The 10,998-nt window shown below is 49.2% G+C and overlaps 1 protein-coding gene across 1 annotated transcript in view; it reads right to left on the reverse strand.

Annotated features, from left to right (window-relative positions):
• LOC104406096 (serine/threonine-protein kinase 10-like) overlaps positions 1–9,903 on the reverse strand; it is a gene marked incomplete at its 5' end in the record, with an annotated part of 41,101 nt that extends 31,198 nt beyond the window's left edge. Inside the window, 2 exon segments of the mRNA XM_010014980.1 lie at positions 965–1,145; positions 9,789–9,903. Coding sequence (XP_010013282.1) covers positions 965–1,145; positions 9,789–9,903 — 296 coding nt within the window.
• Positions 9,904–10,998: the final 1,095 nt, after the last annotated feature.

A 10,998-nucleotide genomic window follows, 5' to 3' on the forward strand; every position in this document is an offset into this window, starting at 1 on the left:
CCTTTTGCAGGGAGGAGGTGGAAGGGGAAAGGGGAGGGGGCTGACATTTTAGAGAGGATGAACAAGGCCAGTGTAGGCCAGGCACAGTGCAGGGAGGTGAAACCAGCAGAACAGAGTGGAATACAAACCAGCCCCACCTCTCACCCAAGCTCCGTGTCTGTTTGCCTTTTTAATTTTGGTGAGATTAATTTTGCTGCATTTGCAACCTGTCCAAATCCCGAGTCCCCTCCTAGGAGAGATGTTTGTCTTTCACTTCCTCAGAAGTGTACATATTTACTTCATTCTTTAATGCAACCAGGGCTCAGCATCACAAATACATAGTCTCTAGGAAACTTGCAGCCCAACTCCCTTGAAACAAGATAACGCACAGGAGGAAGTGCTCAGCGCTGGGTACCGCAGCCCTACAAGCAGGGTGCCGCAGAAAAGTTGAGGCTTTAGTGATGGGTTTTTAAATAAGAAGGGACACAAACACATGCTGACACTGCAAAAGGTGCTTGCTGAATAAGCACACATTGCCCAATAGAATAGTACCTCTCCTGCATTGCTCAACTGAGGAATGAACTAGACATGGACTGTGTTATTCCAGTGACAGCCCTGCCACTCAGGCCTCAGCATAACAAGCAGGGACCCACAGCTCTGACAGCTCAGCTCACACAAGTACAAGTCTCAAAAGCTGAGATCTTTTTTTAACTCTAGTACGAATACCCTGGGAGGCCATAAAGGTATCTGATTAAAAAGAAGAAGAAAGAAGTAACAGAGCTGCCAAACGCACCCTTTAACACTCTCCTGACTTGGCACTAGTTGTAAGAAGGAGAAGAGGAACTGGCCATGAAGATGGGTTTGAAAATTACAGAATCACAAAGTGGTTTGGGTTGGGAGGGACCTTCAAGCTCACCCATTTCCACGCCCCTGCCACAGGCAGAAATGTGCACTGTATAGGTCACACACAGCAACAGCCTCTTACCCAGAGCTTGCCATCCCAATAAAAGGCCCCCAGCAGCTTGACAATATGCCGGTGGTCGCAGGTCGCCAGTATTTCAATCTCCACCATGTAATCCTCCAGTTCATCTTCACTCTTTGTTTCAATGACTTTGGCAGCTGCTAAAGCACCAGTTTCCTTGTTCTTCGCCTGCAAGACAAAACCAGTGTGAGTACAAGAAAGGCGAGAAGAGCCAAGAGCACACAATACTTGCACAAGTCCTGTTCTTCCAATTCATGCTCTGCTTGACTGGTACCAGCCACAAGCACAGAAACTTGCAGAGGCATTTCTGCTTCCTCAACCTGCCCGTAGCTTTGCGGAGAGGTTGAATGCTGTGTCAGGGGCAAAGCATCCTCCTTCCAGTCTCCAGTGCCCACATGACTTCCCATCATGGAGAGAAAGAGGCTTTTAGAAAAGGAGGTGCATCCTACTGTTTGTAGCATGAGGCTCTCTGATAATATCATAGGTGATAGTTCCAATTACTACAATTCCTGAGATAATCCAGCCAAAATCAAGACGGGTGCATTTTGATTTCCTACCACTGGCCAGTATTCCTGGTGTTACATATTAGTGGGCTTTTCAGATCACAGTAAGAAAAATAATACACACGCTTTCCGAGCTGCCCCCTCCATGGCATATAGTCCCTTTAACCAACTTATTCACCACATAACCAGAAAACCATCAAAACCTCTCAGTGGTTGGAAAACTTTCCCTTCCCATTCCGCACACCACCACAGGCTTGTCCCAGCTTGCTGACCTCCTTCCCCCCAACCACCCTTACCCAAGCAGCAATCACTGCCTAGGAAGGGGCTGCTCTGCTTGTAGGAGCCACACACCAGTAACAGGCTAGTAAGTCCAGGCTGTACCGGAAGCATTTGCAGACACGCTTCTTGTCACCCCGCTCCTCTTGTGCCCCCATCCCAGATGAGGAGAAGGCAGCTGATGAAAGGCTTGGCTAAAAGCAAGCACATGTAAGCAGGGACGGAGCTGCTCCCATGGAGGACCATTTCAGCATCATCCACCCAGCACTGTCCATTGGCTTCTCCCAAAACGACCAGGGCAAGTTTGAATTTTGCAAATACAGTTTGTACAAATTGTTTCAAAAGAACACCAAAGGGCATTTGCAACACAGTCTGTGCACCAAGATGTGTCACTTGCTGGTAGACGGGATGAGGCAGGAGCTGTTGACTCAGGAGCACCCCGCCGTTCCCAGCAGTGCACTGAATCACCAGATCAAGGGGCAGGATAAACCCCCAAGCTCACCCATTCTGCTCCCCACTGATGCAGGCAAGCCCCATGCCACGACTGCAGTTCATTAACTATTTTCCTTCCATCACACCCACTTTGGGCTGCCTCTCTCTCCCCCTCTGTGGGTGCTGCTACTGTAGGAGCTGGACAAGCTCTGGTTGTGACCTTTCTTACTGCTCTGTAGTTTATGCATCTGTGTTTGGAAAACCTACACAGGAGTTTACAGGATGATTAATTCCTAATATAAACACTGCAAGCCCTGGTGAACAGTTTTATATAGCTTAGGTGATAGCATAACTGTGTACTGAGGAATAGGCTGGCAAGGGGGGCGAGGAGTAAGGGGAAAACAATACAATGTAGAGAGGAAAGTCAGGGATCCCCGAGTCTCTGCTGGGTTTTGAAGACTTGCTGCATTCACATGAATTGGCCTCAACAGTTCTGTCTTTACCACAGGGGACAAATCCATTTCCATCTGGGCTTGCTGCCCAAGCGCAAGACAGAAGCTCATGCTGGTTTCTTTTGCTCCTGTTGGTTTGTTTCTTACCAAGTTGCCCCTAGATGCCCAGAGGAGTACACACGGAGCAGGGCAGGGGGAGATGTGGAGCACAGTAAGCATGGAAAAAAGCAGAGTGCTTCCAAATTGAAGCAAGAGGTGCCCCACTGTTTGCTTTGCACTTATGGGTGTTGGGAGAGGTCCAAGAAGGGGAAGTAAATATTGTGAGAAGAGGTGGGGCTTCCCTTGGAGGTCAGCCATCGCACGCTTCCCACTGGCGGGGTGCCGGCCAGCTCAGCCTTTCCAGGATGCTGGGGCCCTGCAGGCACCTGAAAAAGCCCGGGAGCAGAACGTGCCCCAGTTGCCCACAGCACCATCACCTACTGAGAAGCCTGAACCGACCTACTCTCACTCCCAAGCCTCAGGGGAGCCACCCTGGCAGCCACGCTGCCACCTCTGATCCCCTCCTGGGCTTGCTAGAGGCAAAAGTGCAGGGATGCTGGATGCTGAGCTGGAGGACACACATTTGCAAACCAGGCTGCAAGCTGTGGGTGAGGGAGTGACTGCAGCCCATGTTCACTGTGGCAGACTGAACTCATTCATCATTACTAACGGGTGAGCAACCCAGCAACCCCCAGTGACCACTTCCTTTCTAGATAAGAGCCCATGTACATCCTGCCTGATGTTCAGTCTTCAAAGATGTCCATAACAGAATTAGCTGCTGCCTTTCCCCACCACGTTGGACTGTCCTAAATGAGAGTGTTTACCCAGCCATCTCCATTTCCTCATCTATTCTAGCAGGGGACAGAGTTTGGAGAAGGAGGGGATCCCATGAGCTGCACGAGGCTTCCACCCCAGAGGGAGAGTAGCACTGCACTGCCCCACGTCCTCCCAGACCAGCAGGCATGGGGCTGTCACACCACTTGGTCACAGCAGCAGAAGCAACACCACCATCTCCAAGGAGAAGTCAGCTTAGGACACCACAAACCCATGAAGCAAGAGCACGAGCTTCTGAAACAGCAAGCTCACACAGGTAGGGATGCTGCAGGCATGGTGCGGGCACGAGCTCGGTACTGTCCCTGCTCCTGTGATAATGTCATGGCTACCATTAAGTGCACTCACAGCGCTTCCCAGAAGGGACCAAAATGACCCTTAGTCCTGCAGAACAGTGGAAGAAGGTGAAGTAGGAAGGAGACCCAAGACTATGAAGTCATGGGAGAACTTGGAAAATTAGTCTCCTCTGGCATGGCCCACTGTAGTGTGGAGAGGAGACTGGTTGTCTCACACAGCTGCCTTTGAGAGGACCAACACTCGTACATCCTGGACAGCTCATCCCCTCCCGAGTTGTCCCTGGCCAGTCTGAGCCCAAAACCAGTCTGTAGTGTTTCTACCTTACAAGACAAAGGCAGATTCCCACTGTCTGGGGGGGGCTTTCCTGAACTGAGCTCACCAAGTCCTGTTCGTCACCACGAGAGCTTTGGAAATCCGAGGAGCTTCTGTCCATTTCTCCACCTTCATTTTCTATCCATCTGTTCTTCCTCCAGCTGTGACACCAGGCTACAGGCTCCCTGGGAATGGCAGCTGTCTGCCATCAGGCAGATGGCTGCACCACAGCCCCTCACAGCAGCCAGCCAGCTCCCAAAGCTGCTCATAGCAAGCCAGGTTTGTACAGGCAGCGTCACATTTTGGCTAAGTACGCCAGGCAGTCTCTCTGTAATTCACATCTGGCGATTTCCTGCAGCTTCTCTGCTGGTATTTTCCTGCATACATTGTATTACAACAGAGATATTCTTCCAGGAAGGTTTGTTGTTATCCCAAATAGGCCAAAGGCAACCGTTGCCAGCCCTGGGAGCTGCTTTCAGTCATCCCCAGCACGAGATTATGCTTTAGGGTTTAAAGCTCTTTCCTGATTTCTGCTTATCCTTGTGCAATAGATGTGAATCCACCCCAAGACATTAGCACAAAGCAAAACACAGCCTGCCCTGCCCTCAACAAGTCAAGATAGCAATTAGGCAGAAGGAACCAGCATCTCCAAGTCTGTGACCTGAAGGCCTGGATAATGCCCCTTACAGCAAGGGGACACACAATGTCAGACTGAGAAGAGGCAGCATCTGCTGCTAACTCTCTGAGAGCTGCAGGATGGAAAGAAGTTGCACCAGCCTCTCTGCAGCTTTACTTCTATCTGGAGAGGGATCATGCCCTCACCTTGCAGCAAGGGTCATGAAAACTTCTCTCATGATGGCTGCTTGGTTTGTTTTTAAATCCCAAAGAAAGGAAGAGACAATGATACACAGGAAAGAAGAAAACCAAGAACTATCAAGAAAGCACCCTAGGACAACTCATCAACAGTCTGTTAGACAGCCACACCATTTGGAATGGAATCCTGCAAAATACAGCTTGAATTACAAACCCCAAGTCTTCTGCAAACCCCAACCTAATTACAGGGTCTCCAACCCTGCAAAAGTCCAGGTAGAGAATACAGAGATGGAGAGAGTGCTTTTGTTCTCAGGTAGAACACCCCCAAATGCACAGCCTTTGAGGAATCTGTGGCGTTTCCCATTTTTTCCAGTGAAATTTGTGGACAGAAGCCAAAGAACCACCATGATGGTGAGATTCCAAGAACAGAAACTGTTTGATGCCAGTCTACGACCCTACAGCTGGCCAGTCAAAAGCACGCATCCAGTTCCGTCATCTTTTAGCTCCTTCATTCCTGGCTGTTTTAATACCATGGATAATTTGTCCCTGGAGTGCAATTTAGTACCAAAACTAAATAAAGCAGCCTGCTGCCAGCACAGTGCCCAGGATGTGCTGCTGAGCTACAGTTCGATTCATTGCAGTCTTGGCATTTCAAACCTGACAAGCCCTTACGGCCACTTCCAGCCTTTGTGCAAATCAACGCACTGCAGAGACCACGTCTGACGGGTCTGTGCAGAAACAGGATTGGAACGTGCATTCCACAGAAAACGTATCACATAAAAGTTCTCCAGGAAACCACTTCCAGAAAGGCACGCCAGGAGCCAAGCAGGATACAAAGCAAAGGATCCTGCTGGAGTCCTCTGGAGCAAGATGGGTGCTGGACATGCTACTACCAAACACACTGGGAATACCAGGGGATAGGGGATGAATAGGATTACTCCTAGAAGGCAGAGGCATAGAGAATGGATTTAAGGGGTGCTTGTTCAGGTGACAGAAGAGGCTGTTTGGCTTTGCCTGTGACTCAACCTCTGAGCTATTGTGAAATACAGATTGTGACAAACACAGGAACTATTTTAAGCCTTTAAAGAACACATTACCGGAAGGCTGGATTGTTCAGTCCTTCCTCATGCAGGATTGTTGCTGAAGGCAACGGCCAGTTTCTAGGTGAGGCAGGGGAAACCCAACATGAACTCCTAGTCACTAGTGGAAAGGAGAGAACCAGCACCAAGAGCACCCGATCATGTCCTCTACACGTGCTTGCCCACGGTATCTTCCCAAGCCAAGGGACAATCTTTTTTAAGCTGGTCTGCCATATCGTGTCACCATATTTTTGGTGTGAGCTACTCTTCCCGTCCTGGTACACCTTCTTTCTGTGCCAGAAAAGCTGATGCTTCAGATACCACCGAGTTACAGAACCAGGAGTAAAAAGCCTAGTGCTTTCAGTGGATGCTGTGTTTGGGGGGCAATAGTTCTGACTTCACCCATCTCCCACACCACAGTCCCATTGTGTGCCTTTGTATGCAAGCAACTGCTCACTTACTTATTTCTCAGGGATTACCTAACGACTAATTGCCTTCCGATGCACTTTGCCCAAGCTGCCTGCATCAGTAATTGAGCACAGAATAGACAGGCCTGAGGCAGTGCTCATATTATTGTCCAGTAATCAATGGGAGCTGAAACGAGTTCCATGCCCAACAAACTCCCTAGAGCCACTTCAGTCTGCCACCATAAGCGAAGCCTGGTTTGGGGTTCTTTGGAAACGATGAATCCAGCCCTTGGCAGACCCAGCAGATCAGTTGGTGATGAGCAGGCACAAGCACAGCAGCAAGGCTTGCACAGCCCTGCTCTGACAGCCCCGACACACACAGCGGCATCAGGTCGGGCTGGACCAGTGCTGCTGCTCTGGCAGCTGTGGCAACACTTGCACAGGGGCAAGGGGGAAGTGGAAGTGGCTTGTGAAACAAGTCAGTGTGAGTTATAAAAAGCGATGCAGAAATGCCTTCCTCTGGTTTTTACAAGCTAGAGGCAAAGTAACATCACCAGAGGGTCAAACTACGGCCAAGGACTTGTTTTCTCTGTAGACATGCCAAAAAACAGTGTGACTGAAGCATGGCACAAACACCTTTTCTTGCCTTAAAAGCTCAGCGCTGGCCATGCAGAAGAAGGTGAAAGATAACAAGCCCAAGCAGCAGTTAGTTAGTCAAGGAACAGGAAAGCCCTGTGCAGTGCGTCAGACCTTGCACCCAAACAAAGCAGCAGAGCCCAGAAGAGGCTTCTTTGCTGCTACATCCCACTATAGCCCACCCACAGAAACTGAGTGGACCTCATGGTCCTGGTGCAAGTGAGAAGTGAACAAATACCCATGCCAGGGTTGAAGAGAGGAAAGATCCACTTGGATCCAACATCTTCAGCCTACACAGGCCTAGAACTCAGAAGCACAAAACGTCCTTCAAATCACTGGTCCCCTGGAAGAACACAGTGCTCTGAGGGAAGCACTCTTGTCTGGTCTTCATTCAGTCAATGCCACAATATTGAAAAAGAAAATTAAAATGGTGGGGGAAAACCCACTTCTGAGCTTCCTAGTAATTTTCTGCTCCCATGTGGTACATAGGGAGCTAATGCTTGAGTGGCTACTATGCCTGAGAGCCAGGGAACAGGGCTTAAATAGGCAGTGGTAGTAAGCATGTCCGTCTGTGTGTGTCAGCTCTTTCACACTGTGCTAGAAGACCCCAGTAGAAGAACAAAGAACTGATCAGACCTTTGCTATCTGCAGCACAAGCCTGCCCAGGGAGGACACCCAGCAGCACCCCTGCGCTATTGTTGAGAACTGCAGTGCAGGCAGCAGCTTGACAACAACAACAAGAAGCACTGAGGTTCACCAGCATCAGCTGGTTTTGCTGGGGCACAACTTCTTGCACTGTCTGTCCTGCCTGCTGCAACACCACACAAACATTTTGGTCGGCTGAATGAGAACACGAGCCATGAGGAAATGAGCACAGGCAGGTGCCAGGGAATTGCACAGGAAGGGAAAATGTCAGGAAGGTTTCCATGTGTTGGATGGGAAAAGCATTCTGTTTTGAAGAGATGACATTTGGGGGTGGAAGTGAAGTGCTTTTCTATATAGCCAGGAGGCAGAAGTCAGTTAATCCAACTCCAGCAGCACTAAGAGCTCAGCTCTTCACAAGGGCCATGCTTCCCCTTCCAACCTCTCATCCTGGAGGCAGCACATACAGACATCACTCCTGAACATGACTGCATTCCCATCTCCAACAGGAGCAAAGCAGCTTCGGCAGCACAGTGGGCTCCGGCCCAGACGGGCTCTGCTGAGCGAGGCAGCAGTTCGCTGTGCCTGTGGTTTGCAGCACCCAGCCCTGGCAAACCACACACCTGCACCACTCCTGCTGCCTTCAAGAGGCGAGTTTGGCCACATGGACCTGTTACCTCAGTGTTTTAAAAAGTATGGTTTATGTGACTTTGCTCTTTATAGCTGAATTCCTTTTCTCCCATGACTTCAGGCTGAGCAAGGCTGGCAGTGCTGGTGAATGGGAGCACAGCACAGCCACCCAGGACCTGCAGCTATATCATGTGGCAGCGAGGATGGGTTTGACCTGAGACTCATGAGGAGAACCCCTGATATAAACTGCAGCATCCCGAGGATGAGAAAAAGAATCTTTTTTCCCAAGGAAACTTCATGTTTGAGGGAAAAAATATTAAGAACTATGAGATGTGCTGGTCAGGAATTTTTCTAAGGAACAACGATTGCCACGTGCTCGAGGGCAAAAGGCTCAAAGCCTTCATCTAAGCTTTCTTTTCCATGCTGTTGCCCATAGCTCCTGCTGTCAGCAGCATTGCTAAGCTCTGGGCCATGACACTGAATTCATTAGCAAAATATTTAGGCCATGGAGGGCTATCCTCTCCCCTGCCACACAGATACAGCCATGGCTCCGCAGGGACAGCTTCACTTGGACTTCAGCACAGATGGAGCATCGCATGTTTCAAGTAAACACTGAGTTTAAAGTTCAACCAGGTTTAACATTGTTGGGCCACTGCTCTATCAGTAGAGGAGTGGTGTCTTCCCATTCCTTTTCTTTCCCCAGCTGAAACGTTTTAAGAAAACCCTTCAGCCATTCTAAGGGACAACGATTTCATCTTTAGTTTTTTGCTGCCATAGTTACAATCAACTTAAACTCCACCAACCCCCTTTGTTAACTTCCTCTCTTTTTTTTTTTTTTTAAGCGAACTCAGCAGATTAGCATCTCTCTGTGACACCCTTTCCAGGAATTACATGTTAAATTCCCCATGAATCAAAGCAACAAGAGCTGAGCCCGAGTCACTGGAGTCAACTCATGCAAAGGCATGTTCAGTGTAGGTTCAGCTGGTGAGCAGAGAGAGGACTGCAAGTGACAGGGACAGTCTTGTGTCTTCAAACAGGCACATTGCTGTGAAAGCCAGGCTTATAGAGCAGCTGCACAACATTTAAAAATTAGTCTTATTACCCACATTTCAAAACAGAGCATTTATAGTCTGTAGCATGTACAGCAGTAACACCACCCTCACAGATCAGATAACCCAAATTCAGCTTTTCAAGCAGTTATCTTAAGAAGAAAGGAGAACAACAACATAAAAGGCACAGCTGTGAGGCACTGTAACATGGGGCTCAGTGATATCTCCCTGGGAACCAGCACACAGAGCTGTTGGAAGGCAAGTTTGGGTTCCCGCTGCACTGGGGGCTGCGGGCAGCACAACAGCCCATGCTCCCCACCCTGTGAGGAGAAAGTCTTATCAGGGGCCAGCATCCCCATCGGCAGGCTGGGAAGGGGAGATAGCATTTCACAAGAGGCATGAGCACAGCAAAACAATCCCACCATGAGAAAGGCAGCTGGTCCCAGGGCTTCTTCCATCAAAGCCCACACTTTGCTAAAATCCAGTCCATCCTCTGCTAACTTGTGAATTCTCAATGCCCAGAAGAGCCCTTGCGCAGCTATTCCTGCAGACATGAACACAACTACCTGCAATAGTAAATGCTGCACCAGCTACTGGGTTTTGCAGGGCCAAGGTGCGACTCAGCAGCTCCAAGCATCCAGCCCATGGCAGTCTGCGCTGCTGGCTTGATGCTGGGCATCTGCATGGCCCTGCGATCAGCAGGGCTTTGCTTCACCAACACAGCTCATGGGGTGCCACTACCACTTCTCCCTCCCTGCACACAAAGAAATGTTAACTTTGAACTGATAAAGCCACCGCCATATATTCTATGGATTGTACCTTAGGTGTTTCTGAAGAAAGAGAGCTCTGAGTTAGGAACCTGTATTTTTATAGGCTCACAACCCTAGAGGTGCTGCAGACTGCCCAGGCTAGCAAACACCCATCACAGCTCCTGACTGCTGGCCTAATGAGTGATGCAAGAGCATCGATTTAGCGAGCTTTGGATGAGGTGGGTAACAAAGTGTATTTGACACAGAGCGTGTTGCTATCTGCGGGCTGCTATCGCTTCCTTATCATACACACTGGACTTACTCAAACCAAGACGTTAATAGAATGAGAGCTAGAAAGAAACGGTTTCTCCCCACCCCCTTCCTACTTTTCAGCTTCATTACCCTCTGCAACAAGTTTCACTGTTTCCTCATACCATCAGGGTCCTCTTTTGCTGAAAAAGGCTTTTGTATAAGAACAGGGAAATCCCAGTAGTTTCTACTGGCTGCAGGTTTCTTACGGTCTGCTGTGCACATTTCAGGCACCACTACAGATCTGGTTATTTTTAATTAATATATATTTAAATTAAGCCTGTCCTACTTTTCTTACATGCTGTGCCAAACCAGTTCAAGTTTGCTCAGCTGAGTGCACGGGGAGTCCAAGATGCAGCTCCATGACAGTGTTCTGCATGGCAGAAAAACCATTACCCAGCCCAGCACCCCTTCCTCCTTCTCCAACCTTGTCTCATAATATTAAAATGAGCACATTTTTTCTTCTACCCACATCTAAATTTCTCCCAGGTTGTACTCTTCAGTGTGCAAATCCCACTCTTTTGCACTGCTCAGGGATGACAGGCTCTTCAGAGCGAGTATAACATATGGTACGTAGGGCA

Source organism: Nestor notabilis, unplaced genomic scaffold (assembly GCF_000696875.1).
Source record: "Nestor notabilis isolate BGI_N333 unplaced genomic scaffold, ASM69687v1 scaffold34365, whole genome shotgun sequence".
Lineage (NCBI taxonomy): Eukaryota > Metazoa > Chordata > Aves > Psittaciformes > Psittacidae > Nestor > Nestor notabilis.